Here is a 27,366-nt window from a genome sequence, read left to right on the forward strand (position 1 = left end):
TTATCAGCCCGGGCTGTTACTACTGCAGTCAGTACTTCCCTTTTAGTGTCTGCACACACCTGAGCACAGCCCTGCGGAGTTGCCAAGATCTGAAGCTCCAAAATGGTCCCTTCTCTCAAAAAATTAAAAACAGAAGTGCCACGTGATCCCACAATCTCATCCTCTGGGTATACACCCAAAAGAACGGAGCACAAGGTTGCGAAGGGAGATTTGCACACCTGTGTCTCCGAAGGGCAAAGAGTGCAAGCAAACCCAGGGTCCACTAGATGCAGGAACAAAATGCAGTATATACGGAAAATGAATTCTTCAGCCTTAAAAAAGGAGAAATCCTTCCACCTGATACCACAAGGTCGAACCTTGAGGACAGGATGCTGAGTTACAGAAGCCAGTCACAAGACGACAAATACTGTCTTCACTTCTGTGAGGTATCTGAGCTAGTCAAATTCCTACGTTCCCAGGGACCAGAGCAGGGCGCCGGGGGAGGGGGAGGGGAGGGGTCAACGGGGAGGTGTTTCACCGGTAGAGAGTTTCAGCTTTATCAGATGAATGCTTTCTGGAAATCTGTTGGACAATAAAGAGAACATAATACTGAACTGTACCCTTAAAAATGGTGAAGAGGATACATTTTAGGTGTTGCAACAAATAAAAAACCATGGACAACAATGGCCCTGGCTGTAGAACAGAGTCCTTTATTGTAAAGAGGAGCCACAAGCTCACGAAGGTGATGGGACACCCTGGAGTGAGCACCACAGGACAGAGTGCAAAGGGGACAAAGGGTAGGGAGGGGTCCTGGGATGGAGCCCTGGGGGCAGAATCTGCCAGAAATCAGAATTCAGCGGGATAGGAACAGGTGAGGAGGATGCCATCAGGGCTGAGAAAAGAGGGGGGCTTTCTAGGGAAGGAGACCAAGTGTATGCATCTGGCATGGTGCCAAGGTCAATTTTCTGGCCATGACCATGGACTGTGTTGGGCAAGATGGTGCTGTCTGGTGGCCAGACGCGGGCTCTCTCTGTCCTCTTGCTTGCCCCAGCACATATATCTGGGGAAGCAAGTGGTCATGGGGCCAATGTGATTAGACCACGAACTGTTCAGGGGGAGAAAGAGCAGGAAAAGGAGGCTACAGCATGAGAGTAGGGTATGACTTTGGAAACCAGCCTATGGAGCAGAAATTCATTCTAGACCCTAATAGCGCACGGTGGGTAGTAGACGGGAGGGCAAAGGCGGCCGTGAGAGAGAGCGAGCGAGCGAGCAACTAGTCCCCAGGATGGAGAAGGGAGCCAGTCAAGAAGCCACTTGTGACTCTACTTCATGTGTGAGACGGGGTGCAGGCAGACAGGGAGGCTGTGGCATGGGATGGGGCCTGGAGGCCCAGCACCATGCTGCCACGGTAGGGTAGAGGACACCACTGTGAACCCGGAAAACCCGTGAAACCGTCTTTTCAGAAAAGGTCCACGCAAGGGTTCTCATGTTCTCCAATTTCACGGCTGGAATGGCCATGAGGGCGGAAGAAGCAAGATCTGGAGAGAAGCCTAAGGAACTTATTGCTGGCTCGACACGGACACGGGGCAGCAGACACACGGACCTCTCCTTCCTTCCCCATGATACAAGAGCATTGGGCTGGAAATACAGGCAGGAAAAAAGGGGCACCTACAAAAGGGAAGCGGAACTGAGGTGTAATTAAAGTGAGAGGCTCCTCCCCTAGTTATTCTCGTCAACTGAGTGTCACTCATACACAGCGGACAAGGGGAGTTCTTTATGCAGTTGGCTTGATAAGCATTTTCTGTAAGCAATTAGAGACAGTGGTTCTTTTTTCTCTAGGTGTTTTTTTTTCCCCTTAAATTACAGTAGTTTCACTTCTTTTTTTTCCCTTAAATCACAGTAGTTTCACTCCCTGATGCAAGGTTGCGGTCAGAAAGACGAAGGTGAATATAATCAAATACACAGTCTTGACAAAAGCAGAAACTGTACCTCTAGCCTTTAAGCACTGCACTAAGTGATTTCCTGGAATTCCTCCTCTAATTAGAAGCCAAGCCTTGAAGGGAAGCACAAGTAGGAACTAGCACATCTATGGTACAAGGAGGCTGGCCTTAATCTCAAAGTGCCAAAGCCTCAATTTACTTACATACTAGCTTAGGATGTACGTTTTTCCTTCTCATTTTTTATTCCAGCCGGGGGGAGCAGCAATGATTCAAACAGCAGAAAAATGAAATCTATCACTTAAAAGCGCAGGAGCACAGGTAAGGTTCCACATCTTTCAGAAAACTGAAGCCGTACCTGGGATCCTTCCAAGTTGAAGGTCTGAGCGTTGTGGCAGAGAAGCATGACGTCTTTCTCCAGGTCACCCAGGCTCCGGTACTTGTGATTACGAATTCTTTCCTAAAGCAAATTTCGGATAAAAAAAGAGGGAAAAAGAGGAAGAGAAAAAAAAAAGAGCAAACAGTCATTACTTGGTCAAAAAAAAAAAAAAGCCCAATTTGATTTTCCCTTTGTCTTCACAGCAGACAGCCCTGCTGAGGATGTGGGAGTGAACAACTCCAGGGGGCGCCAGAGAGACCACCCTCCCACGGGTGTCCCTTCTTGTAAGGGGGAAGGAGCAGCACAGGAAGGGACACAAAAACAGCAAAAGGGTGGGGGGAGGAGTCTGAAACGTCTTAAATAAAATGCAACATAATACAGCAGGCGCTCTCCATGCAATTAAACAAAATACACGGAAAGGCCCAAGGACCTCTCCGCCATTTTGGTGACAAGACCTAGACTGGGGGAGGGGGGGGGGCATACGGGGCGGGGGGGCTGTCCATGGTGCTCAGATAAGGATGCCTCTGCCCAGTTCTCACTGTCGGCATTTCAAGGGCTTCACCCTTCTTTTTTATAAGGTGCGTAAACAAAGTATCTACCTTTATTTTTTTGAAATCCACCGGCTTCCTAATTAATTCATAATATTCTGGCAATTCTTTCCTTGAAGGTAACTGAATGAAGACTTCACTGAGCTGCCGCCCTGAACTGTAGGGTGGGAGAGACAAACAGACACAGATCCGATCATATGCGACCAAGGAAAGAGTTTGATTCAGAAAATGCCCAAAAAGCAAATAGCACCCCGTGCCTGTGGACGTGGGGGCCCTTTAAATCAAGAAAAATCCCACGACCGTACTGGAGATGCGTGCTCCTTGAGCTCACTCCAGAAGCACATTAAAATGCCATTAGATCCCCACTTCTGTCACACACAGGACATGGCAGGTCCACTGTGAGTTCCTCCTTCAGAGTGAACACGGCTCTGCTTTTTGATAGAAATCTTCAAAATGTCCTATTCAACCAACAATTCCATTTTTAAATGAATATAATTGAATTGGTTAAAAAAAAAAAAAAAAGTCCACAATGGCTTTATTTCCATACTCCTTTGTCTCAAACTCCCTGTCTACTTAGAGCACAGTATGTTAGAATATACTCCGGAAACTCAGATGAAAAGCCTTTGTGTGTCTTTCTTTTCTGTCTTATTCCTTTCAGAGTATTTTACACACTGTGAACCACGCATACCTTTATTAGTATTTGCTAGAGAAAACCCTTCCGATCGCCCAGCTGCACTCGCGTGCGCACGGAGCCCCTTGGGCAGGAAAAACCTGACCTCTGTGGCAAGCGTGGACGCCTCGCGTGTCTGGGATGAGTGGGGTACCCTCCCTCAAATCCGCGGTCACTTTGTTTGAAAGCAAATTTAATAGCAACAAATGCTTCACAATTTATAACTTTGAAAACCAGTCTCTAATGCACTGTGAGCTTTTAACATCACTTATAGCACTGGAATCAAGCACGGTTACAGGAACAAAGATACTCATAATTTCGGTTCAAGAGTCTAACGTCTGACTCGGCCTCTCCAGATCAATGGGGCGGCTTGGGAGGCAGGCTGGAGTCATTTTTCACAAAAATCTCGCTTCCCTTACGAGGCAGCCTCTACTTCCTTTGTGAAGGCAGACCTACCAAATAAATAAACATACATCACTGGTGTGTGAATTCCAGAAGGTTGAGTCCAGGAGTGTGCAAGCGCGCTAGAAGCCGTGGCGAAGAATGAGGGACAATATGCTCTTTTAATCCATGGTCCCAGTTGTATAATTAAAAAATATTCATAATGACAGTTATCATAAAAAAGGCATGCGCAGTAACTCAAGCGGTTGCTTAGCAACCAGTGGGGAAAATGCTGAAGAGCATAGGGGCCTGCATAAATTAACCGAAAATCCTCTGTCAAAGGAATGGGCGAGTTTTCCTGTTATGCTGGGTCTCGGCTTTATTTTATTTTTTTAAGACATATAGGAGCCTCATGAATATGAAAATCGGGGGCACACACGAGGGGTTGAAGAAGGCTGCAGTTTACGAGGGAACTGGATTTTCAGGTTATCGTGGGAAGAACCAAGGAGGGCCTCCCACCCTACAGCCACCCCTACCCCCGTTCTCCAGGCTGACACATGCGTTTGTACCTCCATCCGTTATACCAGAGAGTATGTGACAACAGCTGGTTTATTTATTGTCACCTTCATTATAGGCCCACAATTTCTGGTTGGTCTCTCTTCGTCCCATTCTGAGATTTATATACACAAACGTTTTACCTGTTTGAAAAGGAGTCTCTGAAAGGCAATTTATAGGCAGCAGTTTTTCTATTGCTATCCGTGTCTTCTCCACAATCAGGAAGTCAGACTCCTTTGTAATCTCGGACTGAGCACCTGACCCTCAGTGACATCTTTACGCTGTCATTTTGTACATTGCCAACAGATGGTGTCATTTTTCTATTGACGGATTACAAGGACATCTGTGCTCTGTACACCTGTGATGGACAGACTCTCAGTTTCAACTGTACTACTGGTGACATAAGAAGCCGTTTGCACCAAGAATGTGATAAAGCACTTTCGAATTGGGGGGGTGGTGGTGGTGGGGACAACATGGCCAAAACAATCTAGGTCTGATGTCCCTGCCCTTAGTCGGGTTGTGGAAATTCTAGACCCTGTGACAAGACAGGTCTAGAATGATCTGTGCTCATAAAGGAGAGAGCTGAACATTCTGGGACTCAGAAAACAAGACAAAATTTTGATACTGTTTAAAAATTTAAGGTTCACTGGACTCCGTATTCCTGTCCTACTTCCTATCTCCCGTCTCCCTGCGGACAGAGTTACAGGGGCAAACACAAGACCCGGAAGCTACTGGACAAAGACCTCTTGTGGTTTGTTGGTGCGATCATCACACAGTCATCTCAGTCTGGCTCTCAAGGCCCTCTTCTGCTCATTCCCTGCAAACCCAGTCTGCACTCAGGACCTGACTCTTCTCGGCAGGACAGCCTCCCTCTCCTGTGCCTGTGAAGACCGCGGTCAACCTCCACTTGGTTACTCATCCCCAGTCGCCATGCCTCCAGCCATACATACTTCAAGAAGCCATTCTCCAGGAAAATGGGAAGAAATTCTTATTATCAAACTAACCCTCGGTACCTCCCCCCTGCCCATAACTTAATTCTTCTATGTACATGTTTTGTTTTGTTTTGTTTTTCCCTTCTGCTCTTTTCCAAAGAGAGTGGGAACATCTTATATGCGGACAAAAGCATCCCCCTCCCTGTTGGAGGTAGTGGTTCTGATGGCCAGCTTGGGCAGGAATGTCAGGAGGACAACCAGCTTTATGTGACCTATAGAATGCCACGTGGTAGGGGCATATGGGTGGCTCAGTTGGTTAAGCATCTGCCTTCAGCTCATGTCATGACCCCAGGGTCATGGGGTCATGACATGACATGTCATGACATGACAGGATCGAGCCCCAGGTTGGGCTCCTGTTCAGTAGGGAGTCTGCTTCTCCCCCTCCCCACCTCTTGCCCCCAACTTGTGCATGTTCTCTTTCCCTCAAAGCAAGCGAGCTAGCATCAAGTTAGGAGAACCACTTGCTGACAGATCACTACAGTAACTTATTTTTTTCCTACATTAAAGGTTAAAAAAAATTAAAAAGGAAGTGAAATAGCCTGAAAGAGTTTTGAATTCTCGGCATTTTTCAAACTTAAGCTGAGTAAAGTTTTTTTCAATATACCTTCTCAATGCCTTTTTTTTTTTTTTTTTTTTTTTGCAGTGCTGGAAAGTTTTTTAAGTCCAGAACAATGGACTAATTGTACGATGGTTTGCAGAAGGTGTTCTGTTTCTGTTGAAATGCTTAACCCCGCCCCCCAACTCCAGGTATTTTTCCATTATGTCATTTTGTACAATTTAAGGCCTAGAAGTAGAAATTGTTCACTGGAAGAGTGAGCTTCCCATGACAGAAAGGATACCCTCTCCCCTCCACGGAAGAAAGGATTCCACTGATGGTCCGTGACTTCAGATCTATTTCGTACAAGTGATCGATCACCGAAGAGGAAACCTGGGCCTGATAGGAACAGCCTGGGAGGAGGGGAGGAGTGTAACCTAAAATCTAAAATAACACTGTGCACCATCTGAGAGTTTCCAGGTGCTGGCGGGCCAGCAGCCCGGGGGTTCCCCCTCACAGAGGTGAATGGGCACAGGGACACATGGCCCCAGTGTCAGGGTATATGAGACAGAAGGGCTCCTGTGCTACTGTGGGCATGTGGTCTGGAATACGCCACTGCGGACTGCATGGATGGTGCTGGGTACACATGAGTATGCACGCACACGTGGGTACACACGCACACACATGAGGTTTCCTCTGCTCGGCTTCACTTGGGAACCCACTTCTCTCCCTTACTTCCGCAAACCAAAGGATGCAACTTTCATATCTGTACTCCTGGGATTCTAAAATGATGACTGCGTACACAATGAATGCGACATAAGTATCAGTTTTCCCTCTAATTACATTTTAGGCATGGCAGAAGACGGGAAATACTCGCTAGGAGACCTACTCCTTTAAAATGCTGGCTATTTTGCCTTCCCTATAAACCCAAAACAAAAAGATAAGGTATTAGGCGAGAAGTGTTTTGGGTTTTGTTTCTGGGCTTTTTTTTTTTTTTTTTCCCTGTCTTATGGTTTTCTTTTTACCTACCCAGGCTGATCTGTTGACAAGCATGGATAATGGAGACTCCTGAAAAAAGAGAACGTAGCTAACACTGAAATTACCACGTTTACACTTATTAACTAAACAAAACCCATCTTGCCACCATAAAAAGAGAAAAATAATGTCATGATTTAGAATACCCACGTGGAAGGATTTCACCAAAACAACAACAACAAAAAGTTACTACCATCCTAAAGGAATCAAACACAGGAAAATCTTTCGGGATGAAAACTTTATAAAAAATTGGGTCAACATTGGAGGGCAGTAGGTGAAAGCACGCCATTGCTTTTCAGGGTCAGATTCCCGTGCACCTAAAATGCACCGCAAACACAGCAGCACCCCACTTCCCCGAGAGTCCCCAGAGACCCGAGCCAAGCCAGCAACAGGTATGAGGAGCACCTCCCCTCCGCGTTCACGACGGAGATCTCTCACCTGGGTCTTCCTGAGTACGGATCGGTAATTCCTAACAAGCCTGGAGATCTGAAGAATACGGGAGGTTATGGCAGAACAGAACACAGTGGGCGCAGACGTGCTTTTGGCCCTGGGAGTGGGAAGCGGGTAAAAATCACCCCGGGGGGCACGTCAGGCCTGCAGATACAGGATGCGCCCGAGGTAGCAACAAAAACAGGTCACATCAGGTTAAGGCAAGGTAAGCGCCCTGGCGTCAGCAGTCGATAGAAGGCTCACTCGGCTCAGTGAGAAACGCAGCAAGGCTTTACTTAGATACAGGGATGCCCGGCTGCGTGCCTCTGCTTTTGGTGAACTTCTCTAGGCCGATAATACACGTATGTAACATAAGTATGACCATACAACAGACACAGACCTACATACATGATGTTCATCACAGCATTATTGAGAAGAGCTAATGCAAATCAGCCAGGATGTTTGCTGGGGAAAGGATGACAGAATGCTAGAGGGTCTGAAATGATGCATTTGAAGAGGATGCCTTGAGGAAGGGAGAAAGCCTTGCTGGGACCTTCGGTAAAAATAAATACGTATAAGAACACAGGGTGTCCGATTGTAAATGTAGCCCAACTGCAACTAGGTTTTTAAAAAGTCACCAACTCAGGACCACAAGGAGATACGCCAGAGCATACATAAACGTTCCCAACAACGTACTCGGATTCAACAGAATGAAGATTTACACGCTAGTGTAATTTGGAACCGTATCATTATCCATAAGTAAAGTCGGTTTCACACACCTCCTGGGTTACCTTCTTTGACAACATGCTGTAAGTCAAAAACGTCATCTAATTTTTTCCGGGGAAATGCTGTCTAAGGGGTATATGAACACCTTTTATTTATATCACCATAAATAGCACATTTCACCGACTGGCACCTTTTAATTCTACTATAATAAAGACAAATAAATAGTAGAAGAGAATAATCACATACAATTTATCATGTATCACAACTGTTAAGTTCCCATTTATTTCTTCAGGTTTCTCTCCCTGAACTTTCTACTACAAATCAAAGGTGCTTGGCAGGACCTGGGATTCCGAGAATATGATTTCTTTGCTTAGACAAGCATTTTGAGGAAGCTTGGAGATCTAGTACCTATCACTTGACTCAAAAATACTGACCCAGGATGTCTGGTTGCTTCCCCTCTTTTTCTCACTTGACATTTCCTAAGAGCAGGTAGAAGTATCGAATACTAACTGCCCACCTGTCCAGCTGTGACCTTGGTCAGCTTATGTCATGTCCTCTGAAAGAGTGGGACAGGGCTCAAAAAAGGTCTTCCTTTCAAAAGGCAAGGATCCACCTTCCCTTCCCCTGAGTATTTTATCCTTGGATCTGACCCTGTGTGCCTCTGTTTCGCAATAGTACAAACTCTTCAAAGCTTTTGGCCCAACTCAAAAGCATAAAACTCTCGCAGGCAAGCAAAATCAAATGCTCCCCACCTGAGCCTCAAGTCCCACACGTCACTTTGTCAGAGGGGTGGGCTACCGGGGGCACCGGAGGGCTGCTCTAAGTGGCTGTTCTAGCAAATTCCTAAGGAAGGTGTAGGACGTGTGATTCTACGCGAGGAAGCAGATTTCCCCCCGTGAATGTGCAAGAACATAGGTGTCCAGTAACTGCTGTCTTTCAGAGCAATCCGTTTTTTATTACGATGCTCGGAGAATGGCTTTAAAGACAGTTTTATCGGCCCGTGAGAAACTCTGTCTTGTTACTCCTGTTGGGGCTCCTCCCTCCGAGAGAGGTCACGGACGCTGGTACCGGCCTGCAGCTCGGAGAGGCAGACACCCCGCCCTTCCGGGCCAGACGGACCCTGGAAGCCTCCGGAGGCCTTCCGCGCCTTGCAAGGCGGACAGGCTAGGTTTAACTGTGGGCTGCCCACCTGCTTAGTGTGGGATGCACAAGTGACAGTCTGCGAGGTCCTTAGAAAGCTTGGCCTGGAGAAGAACACATGAAAGAAAGAACCCCAAGAGGCTTTGTTTTCTGTGAAAAAGTATTTCTATAACGGTTGCTCCAATGACAGAGTTACCTGCACCCTTGTCCTACTTCCTGTACGCACAGATGTCCGAGGACAACCACCCGAGCAATACTGTACGTAGCCAGGTACAGTGTCAGCCTCTGAAATTGCCCTTGCCAGACTACGGATTTAGTGACCACCTTCCCTCATGTCCAAGAGAGGCCGAGGGGGCTGAGCAGACTTTCTCTGCTTTTCCCAGTTTCCCTATTTGCTGAACTTAAAGTGATGGTAAAGCATTTAGTGCTGGGGACACAAGGCGGTGTGAGACATGGGTGTTGATACAGTTCCTCCCTGCCTCGGATATTGCCTCCTCCATTAAAAGCCTTCTCCAGCTTCAAAAAAAAAAAAAAAAAAAAAAAAATTAATTAATTAAAAAAAAAAAAAAAAACCCCAGCCGAGCATCGTAAACTGAGTGCCAAGTGGCCAGGAGTCCAAGCCGCCTCTTTGACTAAACATGCGACAAGTACCAGTATTTGTCAGGAAGGAAAAACAAAGTTCCGAAATCCACATTTCCCCGAGCCAATTCTCCCTGGACGAAATGCAGCTCCTGCGCTCCAGTTTGGCCTTTCCCAAAGTGTGCTCCAAGGAACACAAGCTTAATCGATTTTCAATGGGTTTCCCTGGGAAAGGGGGTTTTGTTGGTCGAAGGTGTTTGGGATACACTAGGTGGAAAGAAGCCCAGTACGGGACTTTTGGTCAGACTTCTTGGAGCCTCTCCCTGCACCAGGGGGTCTCCAAGAAGCTATGGGACAGAAGTTTGAGGACCTCGCCCGGGGATCACCATTTCAGACAATGCAGGAGGCTACAACCTCACCAGGCTACAGCTACGGAAGGGGAGGCTGAGCCCCAAGTATCCAATGCAGGAAGCAAGGCTCTTCACCTCCAAGCGTGTCCTAGTTCATGACAACGTCTCTCGCATCTAATTAGAGCTACTATATGCCAAAGGGCTTGGGCCCTAGATCCACAGTCCTAGCCTTCCTCCCCTATTTAAAGAGAGAACTATGTCTGGTGCCAACATTGCTAAAAATAAATTTCGTCTAAAAGAGCTTCTTGGCTAGTCCTGAAGGGATAGTCAATACTAGCAACATGATCGCAACATCAAGGGCCATTTACAGCCACGGAGAGAAATCGGATTTTCCGGGAGGGAGGGCGCTGGGCAGGGGAGCGGTGCACGCACACTCTCCACATGTGGGACCCACACACGCCACCCGTCCTTCCCCCCACGTTCCCGTGGCGGCACAACATTCACCTACCAGAGACCCCAGGGCGATCTGTAGGTTCCCCTCTCACATCCAGTCTGCTGTGCAGTCTTGTCAGTCACACGTCTGAGAAGTCACCTCTGTCCTCACACCCACCACCTTGTCCCACGCTTTGGCCCCTTCCCTTACCCTGCAGGATCCAGTCCTATTGGGATCCGAATGGTCTCTAGAGGGTCCCGCTTTTCCCTATCACCATGGTGGCTCATGCACAGGGGACCGAGGGCCTCTGCCTCATGCCCCTCCCCCAGGGCCTACTTGGGGATCCCCACTCTGCACGAGCAGACCCGGTGACCCAATGCCTTCACATATCCTGCGCTGGCCCTCCCCGCCCTCCCTCTACACACCATACTCATACTGGGTGTGTGTTCTTCCTTCATAGCCCTTGCCAGCTATGTTTTAAGGCATTCCCTTGGATTCATTTCTACCCTGTTCTCAGTACTTGCACAGAGACTGGCACACAAAGTGCTCAGTGCTTCTGAACACATGAAAAGAACTTTCAATTCTGTTTACCCTAATACAAGCTCTGAACAACACACATCATAAACTTGGGCGTACGGAGAAGAGAAGCACATGGGACAGTAAGGGACGAGAAAGACTCCAGAGCACGGAGCAAATGCCAAGGCCCGAAACTGCTAAAAATCACAGTCTGAATGTGTCTTGTGTAAAAACGGATTTATCTAGGTCCCACCTACATACAGCCCTATCACCTCCATGAAAAGCCCAGGCAGGACACGGGAGGCTTACGGTACCCTTTAAAGTTGGGATTAATCCACTTTTCATGGTCACATGACCATTCTGATGGACAAGGGGAAAAGGAGCTTATGTCTGCCCTGTTTACTGGGTTGGATGCTTAGCCGCATCACACCATTTAGACCATTAAAGCGTCCTTTCCATGTTTTGGGGTGGGAGCAATGGAGGGGGGAGGGGGAGTGTTTAACCAAGTTGCTTCCTTATTTAAAGCGGTCAAACTAATAAACTCCGAGTTATATGTTGTTTCAATCCCCAAATGCAAATCCAGATGGAGTTCTGTCTCCCAGTGGCAGAAACGGAACCCGATTCTTGACATCCGGCATACACACCAGGGTTAGAGGGTCTGGCTTCCAGGGCTCAGTGCTATTTCCTCAACACCCACAGGAATTACCAACAAATCGACTGTCTTGCACGCCGGTCCCATCCCCACACAGGCATGGGGAGGCACCAATCACTCCCACGTTTCATCGCCTTGCAAGCACACCCGGGGATGGGTGTTCGTTCTGGAATGCACTAGAGAAGCAGCTTCGATGCCTCTTCCTCCTGGCCCTAGACTGGATCCTACCACGAGTGAGGAAGAAAGATGCTGTAAAGGATGTCACTGGGTCAACCAACAGAAATGGAATATGGATGGTCAAGCATCACAACGAGATACCTATTTTTTAAGTTCATGATGACTGAAAGGGGAAAAAAAACCTTCAGTGCAGGACTAGAAGCTCCACCCTGGGAAAATCCTGCCCATCCCCCTCTCCCACTCCACCAACAGCACCTCCTTCTCCCAAAATCTCTAGGAGAAGGGCATTTCCATTTTCCAGCCACAGAAGCAAAAGCACACAAAGGTCAAAGGGACTGGCTCAGGGCACTCAGGACCAGGGGCAGGGGAGCCCAGCAGCAGCCCCCAGGGCGCCGGGCCTCTGCACGCGGGGGCCCCTCTGGAAGCCCGGCACAGGGCGTGCGCCCTTCCCCGCGCCCCCGCAGACAGCTGCGCACCAGGCACCACGCACCGCAGGCGCCGTTCCGGAAACCCGGACACCAAGGTGGCCCCGAGTTAGGGGCCCGCGGGCGGGAGGCAGAAGCTGCGCCCTCAGGGAGCCGGGAGCCCCAGCAGCCCGCGGGGAAGAAGAGGGGCTCTGCCTGCGCGGACACACCGAATGGAGGCGCGCACAGACACCTGCGAAAGCCCCGCGGCCGGCCGGTGTTTTAGGGGATCTGGGCACCTCCACCCCATTGGGGGCGGTCGGGGGGTGCGGGGCCCGCGGAGAAATGTGCTTCCGGCTCCTTCGGAGTCGGTCTGCAGCTGGGCCAAGGGATACCTGTGTTCAGAGACAAGGGCATACGAGACAGATCCTGACCTGTTTCCTTCTATTTCCAACTGAGAATTACCGGGCACCTTCTCCACGTTACACCTGTGGTAGAGTAGAAAGAACACCGGCGTCAGAAGACCTGGGTTCGAGTCCCAGCCCAGCTCTTCCTCCTCCGTTGGGTGACCTTGGGGGAAGGCGGTTCACTTTTCCAAGCCTCGGACCGCTCACCCTCCTGCCTCACCTCCTCCGGGGGTTTGGGGGGAGACCACACAAGGTTATGCCTGGAACCACACGTGGAGAGAATGCACAGTTCTCCAGAAATTGGTAGGGGACAAACAATGATTTCCTCGCATCTCTGAGGCTTGTCCTGCTTCTCTTAGACACGCGAAAGCCCGTTACTCCGGTTCCCTTTCCCCCTGCACATGTTCGGGGGAGCGTTAGGGCGCGGGTTCCCTCCACAGCTCCCAGAGCAGGGCAAGTCAGGCAGCATTGGCTGGGGAGGGGCCAAAGGGGGCTGTGACCTGCCGGAAGCAGCTGTGGCCTGTCCCTGTCCGAGCCTGGCTTCTACTACTTACCTCAAAGAGCTGGAGTGCACAGTGTGACAGCAGCCAGCCTAGGGACGGCACTCCAGAGGACACCACCCAGGCGGCTGGCTCTGCCTCCCAGACCTCTAGTCTTTGCATTAAGTCCCTTCCACTGCAGAGGACCAGGAAACACCACCTGAGGTCTCTGGCCTTTCCATGGCCTCCAGGGAAGCCATCCTGAACCATCCTGGGCCTGCTACACTGGTGTCCCTTTGTGCGGCGGCCAACCAAGCAGCTGCCCGGCATGAGACATTGCAGCAGAATCTGCCCTCCCGTCCAGACCTTCCTCCAGGTGAGGACAGCTCTCTCTGGTATACGCTGCCTACATGGGGCCGCCTAGAAAAATCCCTTCTTGGAGCCACTGCTGGCTCTTAGGAGGGCTCGAGGCATGACAGAGTGGGGAAAAGCATAGACCGGGGAGAGCAGAGAGGTGGGAAAAGAGAGAACGAGCTGGAACGTCTCAAAGAGGAGGGAGAACGAGAAGGGACGTGATGGATCACGATGGTGGAAAGGCCATCAAGGTGGACTGTGGATCACCACCCTTCCTGTGCTCAGAAATTAGATCATCCTTATCTGGTAGGCAAAGGGAAGGTGTGCAGTGTTACCTGGGAGACAGGCTCGGATCCACACCCCAGAAAGGCAGGACGAGGAGCAGATAGGAGGCAAGGGACACGGGCAGCAGGCCAGGCCAGCCACGGGACGGCCCCCGGAAGAAGCGTGGCCTGGACAGATGCTGGCGTGCGTGTGGTGAGGGCACTTGATGTGAGCGCGTTATCAGGAATCAGGTATGGGGTTGGGAATGCTTTTTCTGCTATGCCTCTGGGATGCTGCGTTGGTGATTAGGTTAACCATGGGGATACAGAGGAAAACAGACCACGGGGTCACAGGACCTGCAGTAGCGGAGGAAGAGAAACGTGGCCACCAGAAATACTAGCTTAGTTTGGAGCGCAGGATGGAAATAATTTGAACGATGGGCAAGGTTCCGGGAGCCGAAGCTAATGAAGACTGGAGATCGCAAGGCATGGAACAACAGAGATCCCGGCAGAGAAATTTTGAGCGATTCGGGTAAGGAGTGCATGGGGACAGACCCACCCAGGTCAGCGATCTGATCTCTTTAGGTGGGGGAAGAAAAAAAAAGGTACAAAATGCCAACAACAACAACAACAACAACAACAGAAGAGTTCAAACAAGAATAGGGGGATGTGGATTTGGCTTTAAACATCTCTGTTACCAGAGAGCTACTTTGGAAGGCCAGGAGGAACAGTGGTACGAGCAGTGCACGCTGGATCGAAGCCTCTGGGTGGTGCTCAATGCTGGGGAGCCCCACATGGTAACTGATACACATCAGGTCAAGCACGCGAGAGGAAACCTCGGAATAAGGCAACATTTTAACAGGAGCCCACTGCTTCTGGAGAATGGACTGACGGGATGCGGACCCTCAAAGCCCGCAGCTCAGCCTTCCTCAAACGGGGGTGGAAATGCTACAAGGGACTTCGGGATGTGCAGGAAGTTGGCAAGGACAGTTCGTCCTAAGGGTGGAGGTCTACCGAGTCCTTCCATGGAAAGGTGCTAAAATGGAATGGAATGAAATGAAATGTTGGCTCTCCATTCCCGGAGTCAATGTCTTTATAATGATAGTATTTTTCTGCCCCTAAAAGTGACCCTAAACACAAGAGAATGTCATTGTGTCCTCCTATAATGAGCTCATGTGACCCCGCCATCCCTGAATTGCCCTGGCCAGCCACTTACCGGAAGGAAGACCACGTGGCAGGAGGACTATGTCCCCCAACGCACGTATGGTGAGCAAGTGGGTAAGCACTTTGAGGGTTTTCTGTTTGTTTATGTTTACCTTCCGGCCCTATTCTGTAGGACAGGGCTGGAAGCAAGGAAGGAATGCCATACATGTTTCCAGCATGAAGGAATGATTTTCTACAAGTGAGGACAGCTAAAATTCGGAACAAGCCAAAGCTTTCCACCATTCTTGGACAGGACACCAAGGCTTCTTAAAATTCAGGGCAAGAAGAGGACAGTCCCTGTTCAGGGAGGACAGCAGAGCCTCAAGAGTGTCAGAGAGGAAGGAGCCCAGCGGCCACCAGCCTTGCCCCCGCCCCCACCGTAGGCCAGGGTTTCATCCACCCATCAGACCGGCCAGACAGGTATGTCCTGCCTCCTGCACTGCTTCCCTGTGTCTGTCCTCAATGCTGGACCTGAAGTCCCAACTGTTGGCAGACAGCAGGGCCTGTCCTCCTGCAACGCTCCGGCCACAGTCCTCCAACAACGGTCAGGGAGCGAGGCGATGAGACGACCTCATCTTCTGTGTCCAGATTCTTCAGGGATGGGAACTGGGCTCAGATTCGAAAAGCGAGGCACAATAAACGTTGAACAAAAGCTACTGGCAGAGCACACGAAGGCCCTTCACACGGGCACAAGTTCCGGTTGCAAACGAATTACGTCCTGAAGGAGTGTGGACTGCTTCTTACCGTGTTTAAGAAATCACAAAGAGCAGAAAGGAGTCAGAAGACAAGAAGGGTGCCCGCGTCCCCATGTCAACACGGAAAAGGAAACTTGAGGCTGCTATGCTTGATGTTGGACCCTCGGTAAAAAAACGGAGAAGAAATTATTCAGATGCCACGGGGCTATTTAGGGAAGATAAATAACATCATTTGAGTACCAGCAGGGGGTCTCCTAGAAAAAGCCATGGCGGGCCAACCTCATTTCATTCTTTCGGCGGGGTTTCTGGGTGGATAGACTGGAGAGGCCACGAACGTGGTTGCCTCTTGGTTTTAGCCTTTCTTGATAGTCTTGACAAAGGACAGATGAATGTGCGTGACATGATGGCATGGTCATGTGAGTCTGCACATGGCTAATCGACGTTAGGGATTACTGACTGCCACATTCCTCTGAACCTGAAGTGATCTTCAGGGGGCACAGGCTAGAGACCTGTCCTTTGCCCTTCAGAAGTTTCTCAGCAACAGCTTATGACAAATCTTCCGATGCCCGAAAAAAAAAAAAAAAAAAAAAGAACTTAAAGAAGGAAACCTTCTTTTAAAAGGCCTAAAAATTAGGTTATAACAGTAGACTGGAAAGATGGGACATGAGTCAGTTAAATGGAACTGACAGGGGAAGGAATGAAGTCAGTAGGTACAGGTTCCAAAAAAATAAAAAAAATCAAATGCTTAGTTGAAGGCTAACCTTGGCAGCATCAAGTGACAAAAGAGCTTTCTGCATGTTTTGGGGGAATGGCAGCTTTTCAACAAGCCCGTGTTCCATAAAGGTTAAGTCTGTGTCAGAGTTGCTGGAAAACTTTAATACACTCTTGAGTCACGGTAACAGAACACTGGTATCCAGCCCAAGGAAGCTGACCACCCCGTGCTGCGGCAGGAGGACACAGGCGGAATGATGGGTGCTGTATGTTAAACGGGACGCGAAGAAAGCAGGAGGTACCCAAGGAAGGGGACCGAAAGGTGCACATCTAGATATCACTCAGAAAGCAAAGGGAGGGGTTTCAACCTCGAGGAGAATGTTGTAAGGTGGGTACATTGTCCACAAAGGACATTTCTTGAAATGAGGAATGGGTTTACTTTCTGAAGGTCCACAGAGAACAAACACCTCGACAACAGCAGGCTGAATCGGTTTTCATATGGGAAATGACTTTTGTGTTTAGATGTTTCCTTCGGTGCCGTGAACTGCCCCCTAACCCAGTAACCTAACCCTTGGGGGTACACACACAGAGGCTGGATGGCGGTCTGTCCGACGTGGTGGTGTGGGGGACACACCTGTGTTGTGGGAAGACAGACCAGGGAGAGCTAAAACACGGAATCCCTCTAGAATCCTTCCCTTATCCGGGCAAGTCTAAGCCCATCTCTAGACTTGGGGCAGCTGTCTCTCCGAGACCCTACCCCTCCACACCTTGCTCTAGAGCTCATCTCCGGGGCCATTTTAAAGGCTTACAAATGCACATCAGGATGAATCCCTTTTTGAAATAAATTAAGTCTGAGGTTCAATAGCACATAATCTTACAACAGGATTTTTTTTTAAAACCTTCTACAGAAACAGAAAACAATGCACAATATAGTAAGTCAAAACAAAGCCTTCTCACACTACTTGATTTGGGGAAAGAAAACGATGGAAACGAGTAGTAGCTGACCAGGATTACCTTTAGAGAGCAGTTACTGCCAAAGGAGTTTACATTTATGAATCACACAAAATGACTGGCTCTTTGGGGTCATATTTTAAAAAGTATCCTCCTTAAAAAACAAAACAAAACAAAACAAAAAAACAGGCCTGGCACTGAAAACAAAGGGGATAAATAGACTCTTAAATTATCCTAGTTCTTTATAAAAGAGAAAGATACATCTGTCCCAGAATCATGCAAGAACTTTGAAAAAAACTGTCTCATGAGAGCTAATTAATTCTTATGTATCAGTTAAATATAGATGGCAGTTCTTATTTAATACATCACTAATCTGTACGACTGTCAGAACCCTAACATTTGGCTGAGGTGATAGGAGGGAGGTGACTACGGCTGGTATTTCTCGCACAGGTAGGTTGAGTTGCTATATTAGTAGCTGACTTTAATGGCAGAGAAATCTCACCACATGGAGGGTAGGTACATTTCCCAGCAGTATTTTCTAAAACCAACAAAAATATAACAATGTATCCAATTAAGGCCCTCCTAATTTGAGAGCCTCCTACTTGAGAACCAAGTTTGGTAAGAGAAATAAAACACAGAAATATTCAGAATCAGTGCTTTTTCTAGATTACTAACACGCACAGGCCATGAAACACGCGGCAGCTACTGGGAACGTGCCCCCTAGAACGGGCCCGAATGTGGAAGCCGACAGGATGGGCCTTGGGAGGGTACGTTGCAAGGAAGGGTTAAAGAAGTAATTGAAACCAGAGAAAGGGGAGGGGAAGGAAAAAAAAAAAAAGGACTTAATGTCTGCATGCTAAAATATTTAAATATTCGTTCCCCTACAATACAAGCAGAGACATGCTCAATCATCAGTCCCAGTGAAACCGTGTTTTCTGTTTTCAGGGGGGAAAAAAGCACGGAAATCCTACCAGCAAGGACACCTCCTTTCAAGCACCCCGGAGCTCCATGGACCCACCCGAGGGGCTCCAAGTAGTCTGAGAGGCTGGCGATCAGGAAGGAGACGACTCCCCCGGCCCGAATTCAGTCCTCAGACTCACGGAGGGCCTCTCGAGGCAGCTACAGGCAGCCTTCCATCTTGTGGATGAGGCACACGGGCTCAGGGAGGTCGAGGCAGCTGCCCCAGTGCCCCACAGGTAGCGAAGGCGGGAGTGCAGACGCCAGTATGGGGAGCTGAACCCAGACGGGGGCTTGTGCCGTCAGCTCCCGGGCCGGGCTCAGTTGAGGGTAAGGGATGGATAGTGGCCAGCCCCCAGCTATGGGTTTCTGAAAGGCATAAACCCAAAAGGCTAAGGAGCCAGCAGGTGATATAAGGAGTCGAGTGGGCCAGGTGGGAAAGGCTTGATGGCAAATGGCCTCCAGCCCTCCACGCGGGAAGGGTGACAGCAGGTGAGGGGGAGTGGGGGTGCCCCAGAGCAGGAGAGCCCGTGGGGCGCGGGTGGCCACGTCTTCACTCCCACCAACTACGACCTTAGGGAGACTTGGGTAGGACGCAGCATGATCTTTAGTTTTTTTTTTTTTGCAAAGAATGGAGAACACCTGAAATTTCTAAATCTCGCCAGTTTTAAGGTGTTTGCTTTCTTTTTGTCCTCCCTGCCCCCAGCCCAACAACACGAACCATGAGATAAATCAATCTGTTGGCAATATGCGGTCCACCAGCTGGTGACCTCTTTTACACCATGCACAGAGGAGCGAGCCATCCCTGGAAGAAAAGGCCCAGCTTCTAACCCTCTTCTCGGCCCTAGACTCCCCCAGTAGGTTATAAACTAAGGCACACCTGGGCAAAGTGACCGGTGTTGCACTCTCTAAGACAACGACAAAAGATTTGGTGGCATATGCGGGAGGGATCCCGCTTATTTTCCCTTGCAACAGGGGCTGTTCAAATAAGGCACTGTTGTCCAAGCTGGTTTCCTGGAAACGGTTCCCACCTGGCGTACGTCTGCCGGGAGGGCTGCGGACGGAGAGAAACGTGACAGAGTTCTGGCCTCTGGGTTACAGGGAGGTCTGCATGTTTGCTCTGGTCAAAGAAATGGGCCTGTGGCCAAATTTTTCTTCCTTGGATGGCTGTCATTCCCCTGTCAATGAGCAGGCTCATCAAAACCCCATATAATGGGGCTGCTCTCTGTTGCCACCTCAGAAATACACAAGGGGATGCACTGGGAAAACAACAACAAAAACAACAGAAGGAGAAGAGGAGGAGGAGGAGGAAGAAAGGGTAAAAAGAGTGAGCAGAGAACCTAAAAGATCTGGGACACAAAGAGGGGCATGAGATTCTGACTTCTTCACACATACTTCCTCCTGCCACTTTGCACCGCTTCTGGAAACTCCTTACATATACTAGAACGAAGATAACAGTAACACCTCTGGGGCGCCTGGGTGGCTCAGTGGGTTAAAGCCTCTGTCTTCGGCTCAGGTCATGATCTCAGGGTCCTGGGATCGAGTCCCGCATCAGTCTCTCTGCTCAGCGGGGAGCCTGCTTCCTGCTCCCGCCCTCCCCCCGCCTGCCTCTCTGCCTACTTGTGATCTCTCTCTCTCTCCGTCAAATAAATAAATAAAATCTTAAAAAACAAAAAAACAACAAAACAACGCCACCTCTGGGTAGAAAGTGTCTTCCTTTTTGTACTATTTCACCTTTATAATGAGGTTTTCTTCCTGGTATAAAACATACACTAAAGTCACAATGAAAAACTAAAATCCCAACTTAGTTATTCATGTTAAACACTCGCAGGTGTACAGATCAACACTAGTTAATGTAAAACAAACAAACAAACAAAAAAACCCAAACAAAATTGGTAACCAAAAAGTGATCAATGCCGCTATGCCATCGAGAGAAATACAGTGTTTAATTCTTCTGTTTCCTATCGATTCTTCAATCGGAAGGAGATGTGATCTTCCTATGAAAACTAGATCACGTGATTATCAAGCAGAAACCAAAAACAACTACCGAAAAGGTCGCCCAACTAGTTTATCTACCGTATTGGGCTGACAGACACTGGTCTGGGGATAACAGGGTCGAGCACAGATTTCTCAACGTTACGCTGATTTCTCAACGTTACGCTGAAAAGTTCCACGAACACGAGTCACGTCTGCTGACAGACCACACTAAGTAGAATCATGACGAAGGAGGAGATGGTCAAAACAAGCGCTCAGACATTCAAGTGTGTTGGAAGGAAAGAAGGAATGGCATTTTTGACCAAGCATCTGTTCCGCTTTCAACAGAATCTTGACATGAAATATTTACCTTCAGTATGCGAGGGTTCTTCTCTCCCTAACAACTCGGCCCCAAAATCGAATTTCATACAACCACTCTCAAACCCTTCCCCGTAAAGGTTGCTACTTCCGAGATCCTTTAAGAATCGTCCTCCAGCTCAGACCTTAATTCTGTCACCTTAACTCCTGTTTCCAAATATCTCCAACAGCAGCTGATCAAACAGCATCCAGAACAGCAATGGTAGCCATGGTGAATAAGGTCCCCGGTTCCTGACACCTTTGGGGCAAAAGCCGTGAAACATCAACGAGAAAGAACCTGAACGTCCCAGCACATGCCTCCCTAAATCCTGCTCTGCGGTGAGTATCAAACCTGCTCCTGGCGAAGACGATCAAAGCGTAGGAGTGAAACACTCACCTGTCCTTGTAGTTTATCACAGTATCGATGATGGCGTTCATCTGCTTCGTCAGTTTGGGGGGATTTGGGGACAGTTTCTCAGCCGGAGGGCGGCCTCTTCTCTTCTTGGCCTTCTCCACGTCTTCCTTCGCAGGATCTTTATCCACATTTCTTCGTCTTTTCCGCTTCTTGAGCCGTACTTCCTCTTCCATTTCTTCCAAATTGCCGTCTTCAATGGCCTGGTGTGGCAGGGAACGAAGGAGGAAAATTCAAGACAGGAGAATCACCAAGACAAGTTTAAAAAGGCAACCTGAGTAATAAGAATAAAATGAAACAGAAATAAAATAATTAAAAAAAAATGGAAGTTAACAGTAACCAGTCAAGTGAGAAGAGCGAAGGCCGCCATATTGAATCAACGCATCTTTAAACCACGTCTAATCCGTGAACAAAATATGTTGAAAGCCGGAAACACCAATCGTGAGAAGAAATGACGAGTACAAAAAGAGCTATACATTTAAGTGTCTGAAAGATAACTGAATCCAAATGAAATTTTAGCTCTATGTAAGAAAAAGACCTTAATTGTCTCATTACTGTAAGGAAGGTGGGGGGCGTGGTAAAGCAAAACAAAACGAGGGGTGGGTGAAGGAAAAAAAAAGTCCCTCTAAAAATACATCCTTACAATCACATAAGCTCTGACCCTTCTTGGAGGTTTTACATCAATTTACTCATGATTCACAACACAAATCAGAATTCCATCCAGATTTTGTTCTAATGTAGCAATTAGTAAACAAGGAAACAGGAAGTACAAAAGCCACAGTCCTTGGTAAACGTACTTAAATCGTCTGATAAGGAACACACACACTCACAAACAACAAACACTTTTTTTTTCCAATTACCTGCAAACGCTTGCTTTAAACCACAGCCAGCAGCACTAATGCAGAGAGATAATAAAATAGCTATAAAAACAACCAGGTATAAAAGAAACCTGTTCGTAAATGGCTAAAAGATCCATGTGACAGACCCAGAAGTTTAAACTTTCTTTTCCCGCCCCCCCCCAACCTGGTAAACCTCAGAACTTAAAAATAAAATTGCAATGAGGGGAAAAAAAAAAAAAAAACCAAAACGTAGATAAAAGGAAATTTGACCATGAAAAATTAAAAAAACAAAAAACAAAAAACCTTTACATTACATTTCAAGATTGCTTTCTCACACAAAATAACTGATGTTATTTGTTCCTCCTGCCTCTCAATATTGCTTCCAGTATGCAAATGTTAATCAATCCTTTCTCGTAGCTGAAAGAGCCCTAATCATAAAGCAATTACCTTCATTTCTCCACAGCACCAAACATGGCTAATATTTATGATCATGTGAGTATAACAATCAATATAAAGAGTGATTACAGCTCAGACATAATTTCTTTCACTTGTGTACAATGCCTCCTGAAAAAGAAAGGTTTTATGAAGAAAACCTGGTGCAGAACACAAAACAACCTGGCATGTGAAAAATGCTGGTGGGATTAAAAGAATGTTTTCTATGCATCTTTCCAAGGTGCAAACCCATCAGAAGCAACATGCACACAGACAAGAATCCTAAGGGACAGTCTGAGGCCAGGCCTTAATAATCAAAAGACAATTTCCATCACGATCCTACAGTGTTCAGATAACCACTATGAAGGAGGCGAGATCTGATGAGTTATGAGGAAAAAGAAGAAGAGGAGGAAAAAAAAAAAAAGAAAAAAGAAAAAAAAAAGCTCCACATTATTTCATTAATATTCATTTGCCTAAAAGCAGGACACCCACTATACAGCTAAACACACTGCAGCTAAGCGAAGATGAAGAGAAGGAAATTGTCCCGCAAATCTTGGAGACGGAACATGCTAATAATGAATTCAGCATGCAAGGCTGTCAACAGTTAATGGTACTGCTCTCCTCAGGCACCCAGTTGCACACAGAAATACGGAGAACACCGGCTTTTGATGTGTTACACACCTACACATGCCTGGGATGTAGTTCTACTGAATCTTCAAGACGGCAACGAAAAAGGATATTTACCTTACCACTATCAGCAGGCCGGCTATCGGAAATCACAGTTAGTGGGGATAAAATTAACAAGCCAGCAAAGCAGCGAGCTGCTAGTCTCTTCATCAGCTGATCAGGAAAAAAAAGAGAGCTGGGAAAGGCTATGTTTTCATATACAAGTAATTTTATTTTACTGAAAATTTAATACTGAAAGGATTGTGGATACTCAAATCTGCTGTTTCATTCTACCTACTACAAGGCCCGAAGCCTTCCTCCTTCAGCCTGTTTTAATATTGACAACTACTTATCATATTTTCCCCCCTTATGATTCCAGGCAGCAGAATTAGAGGTTTTTTAGCTCAGATGGTTTCTGGTTCTTGCTCTCATTTTCACAATTAAGCCAATAAGAAAACAAATTAATATTCAAATTTGTTTTACAAAATTAAAAACAATTTATGCTTTCTCTTTTTTGTATTTTAAACCTCATTTTAGTGCTTTTAAGAAAAAACAGGCTGCATGTTTTTGGAGTAATCGAAGATGATTTTTTTTTTGGTATAAAAGAATTTTTTTCATTAACTCCATGTCAGTAAAAGCAATGTGCATGTCCTCAAGTTCAAACATTTTAATACAATGTCCTCTTTCTCCTTAAAGAAAATCCCAAACAACTATGACACTTCCCTTTCAGTTTCCTGCTGTAAAATTTCTCATTGTTTTTCTTTTCAGTGGGGTACATGAAGAGGGGGGAAGTTGTGAAAAGGATAGGTCTATGCTCACCCCCTCCCCTTAATTTTGAAAAAACAAAAACAAAAACCCAAAACAAAAAAAAGGAACAAAGCATAAGCTCGTGATATTTGGACTTATCAATCTTTAAATCTGGGGGTGGCTAAGAAGCGAAAACAAATCAAATTGCAAAAAGAACTAGTGGAGACAATGTTTATGACAATTGCTAATACGTGCAGACCCGTATTAAATTTAGGTTTTGGAATTACAAGGAAACACACAAAGTACTGACCATTATTCCCCTTAAATTAAGGTTTTATGCAGGAATGCCGTCAGCTACAAAACATCTTCCCTCCTCCCCAAAGACCCCAAACACATCCATATGTAGTACTTTATGTTCAGGGGTTTCTAAGGGTCTTTTTCTAATGGAAATCAATTCGCTAAATATTTCCCAGTGCTTTTCGCACTTAAAGAAGTAGAGTAAGATTACTCCTGCCTGGAAGTAAAAATTATTCATGGAAATTTAAAACTGTTCTTTTATTTTTTTTTTTTAATTATTTATTAAACTGGCTGAACTGACTCAACTCAGTGCTAGGGTGGGGGGAGGCACAAAAAAGAAAAAACAAAAACAAAAAACAAAACCAAAAAAAAAAAAAAAAAAACTTGCTACACAATGCTAAAGTACTACCCCGAAAAGAATGCCCTTCCAAACCTTTTACCAGCACAATAATGAAATAAATCACAGAAGCAAACCCCCAGTTTCCGACTGGTGACGTGTTGCGCAAGAGTGCGAGCCCTAATTCAACATACAGACGGCTCCCATGCTGAACTGCCTCTAGATTTAATGAAGTGAATAGGAAGGAAGTCGGCGGAAAAAAAGTGTACAAATAAGAAATTAACACTTTCCTTCCCTATCCGAACGGTGAGATACAACTATGGGGAAGTTTGGTGAGGCACTTCTTTCCTTAAAGGCACACTGCACCCATTTGGCTCCGGATGTCACTGAAAAAACCCTTCTGGTGATAAAAATCCCCGGCCAAGTTAAAATAGTTAAGCATATTCCAGCCTGCGTTTTTCCTGAATGAAGCTGGGAATTACTCCTTCCTCCACTGGATGGCAACCTTTTCTTCCCCCCACCCCCTTCTTTTTGCTTGCTTTCTTTTCGTTTCTTTCTTTCTCTCTTTCTCAAGAATACATTTTCACGACACAGGATGTGCAGGGACGAGATACAGACGGGCTCCTTCTTCAATTAGCTCTTAAGAAAGCAGCGCGTAGGTTCTGATAAGAGAATGCAGGAGACCGTTGTGCAGGGTGAGCCGTTTGAGAGCAAACACTTTTGCAGCTTGCAAAAAAGCACATGGCAGACCCGACCGGGAAATCGCCCACACGTGGGTCTGGTCCGTGCTCCTCTCTGTCATCCTGACACAAGCTAGGTCTTTCAGGGAAAGACGGACAGTGCAGAAAGTCGGCATTATCCTTGTTCCTATAACCCTCTCTGTAGCGGGGCGTTATTAAACCTGACTTCCCCGTAGGACACGGGAGAAGGGAAGGGATCCATGGCTGTGAATAGGTAAACAGGGACAAGCAAACAAAGCCACAGGCAACTCTGGGGCATTGTTTCGCTGCAGTTGCCTTTTCCACTCGGGATCTCCAAGCCCACCACGCAGAGTGCCACAGCCCCCCCAACGGCGGAACGGACCATCTTAAGAAAAATAAAAAGGAGCAATTCTAAAGACATCTAGACAATGCCTGAGAAATGGATAGGAAATGGAAGAGTCCATATTCTAATGCCTAACTCTGACGTTTAAATATCACAGCTTCTGCCCAGGGCCAAGGTCTCTTGCTCTCTCTGTGGGGGTGGGCGGATGGGGGGGGGTGGGAGGGTTTCTCCTCCTTAGGAACTACATTAGATTCCAGGAGAGGATCCTAAATACTGCTGGGGTAGGGGGAGGGCTACAGATGGAGGGCTAAGCATTAAGGCATATGGGTTAAGACAATTACAGCTCAATACTACACTGCTTCCCGAAGACCACTCACACGTGGCTAAACTTGGTTCTAATATTAGGGGAGCCTAACCCGCTCTTCAGCCCTGCAGAGACCCTGGAAGCCAGTAAGACGGGCAGGGATTATCCAAGACAACCAGACTACCAGCAGTAGCAGAGGCCAAAAAAAAAAAAAAAAAAAAAAAAAGTGGATTTTAAAAGAAACTTTAAGATTTCACATACAGGAAATTTTCTTACCACGGGGATTTTTTTTTTTTTTTTAAATGATAGCAACAAATTGAACATGGAGCTCTTACCCAAAATGCCACCTCATTTTAGTCACTTGGTTGAATAAAGACCCTAGCACTTCTGGATACAGAATTTGAGACTCGGGGCTTGGGACAAATTTTAGGTTTTTGATCATTACCATCCCTGAACGCAACTGTGGCATAAAATCAAATTCCCAAGGTAGAACAAGTCAGACAGCGAAGGGACAAACACTGTAGGATTCCACTTACATGAGAAAGAAGAACAGAGGTTGCCAGGCCTGGAGTGGAGGGGGGAGTGGGGAGTTAGTGTTCAAGGAATGCAGACTTTCGGGCTGGGAGAGCGAGTTCTGCAGTACACAGGAGTGATGGTCGCATGGCCATCTGCTAAAATGTACACTCGGAATGGTGAAGGGAGTCAATTTTGCATGATGTGCTTCTTACCACAACTGAAACAAGAAAAGTCACGGGGTTGGGGGGGGGTGGGGGAACCCAGCTCTGTAAATATTTAAGAAACAAACAAACCCATCGACAGGTTCCTGCGTGTTCCTACCACCTCAACACACCGTGCACAAGACCAGGGAAATCTTGCTAGCTTTCCTTCCAGCCTCAGACCTTCCAGCATTTTCAACAGCCAGCACGTTCCGTCTTGCCCTCATTGTCGGGGACTAGGAGCCTTTTCCAAAAATCCTTATCCATTCAAAGGTTATTAAGGTAATACCCAGGACGCATGAAAATACCTGCATATGAGGGGCCTATCGATTCAGACTTTAGAGTTTTGTTAATAAATGCCTCAGAGAGTGAAAGAAAGAGAGCAGAGGTAGTGAGATCCATACCCACATCCGCCACCAAAAAAAAAGAGAGAGAGAGAGAGGAGTTGATCTAAAAGGTTTTTTTGTTTTGTTTTTAAAGCATAGGGTACCCCCCCCCCCCACTGTGGTTCAATCAACTGATATAACCTATTAATTCGGGGGACCCTCATTTCTTACTTTACTCATGCCAGGCACCTGGGAGTTGGCCACTGAAGCGGACAGCACTGGCCATGAAGGGCAAGCGCCTGGAGCCCCCATAAACCACATTCTCAGTACGGTGAGCTTTTCGGTTTCTTCTTCGATGACTTCAGATCACTTTTGCAAAAACAAACCAAGGTGCTCTCTTACCCCTAATGGCCTAAGGAAGCTACCCAGGAAGCTCCGGAAGAAGGGAAAGGGGTGAGCTTATACAACTGAGACAACA

The 27,366-nt window shown here is 47.2% G+C and overlaps 1 protein-coding gene across 8 annotated transcripts in view; it reads right to left on the reverse strand.

The window, feature by feature from the left end:
* Positions 1 to 27,366, reverse strand: part of SMARCA2 (SWI/SNF related BAF chromatin remodeling complex subunit ATPase 2) — a 192,762-nt gene that overhangs the window by 33,488 nt on the left and 131,908 nt on the right. For 5 of the 8 annotated variants that reach the window (XM_080819931.1, XM_080819933.1, XM_080819932.1 and 2 more), the window contains exons 28-31: positions 21,166 to 21,383; positions 12,852 to 12,905; positions 2,895 to 3,000; positions 2,275 to 2,376 (exon numbers count right to left, since the gene is read on the reverse strand). In XM_080819931.1, the coding sequence (XP_080676057.1) occupies positions 2,275 to 2,376; positions 2,895 to 3,000; positions 12,852 to 12,905; positions 21,166 to 21,383 (480 nt within the window). Of the gene's footprint in view, positions 1 to 2,274; positions 2,377 to 2,894; positions 3,001 to 12,851; positions 12,906 to 21,165; positions 21,384 to 23,195; positions 23,292 to 24,601; positions 24,735 to 26,382; positions 26,587 to 27,366 lie in introns of those variants that run through there. The other 3 variants (XM_080819938.1, XM_080819937.1, XM_080819935.1) reach the window with 3 other exon arrangements.

This window comes from Martes martes (assembly GCF_963455335.1).
Source record: "Martes martes genome assembly, chromosome: 12".
Taxonomy (NCBI): domain Eukaryota; kingdom Metazoa; phylum Chordata; class Mammalia; order Carnivora; family Mustelidae; genus Martes; species Martes martes.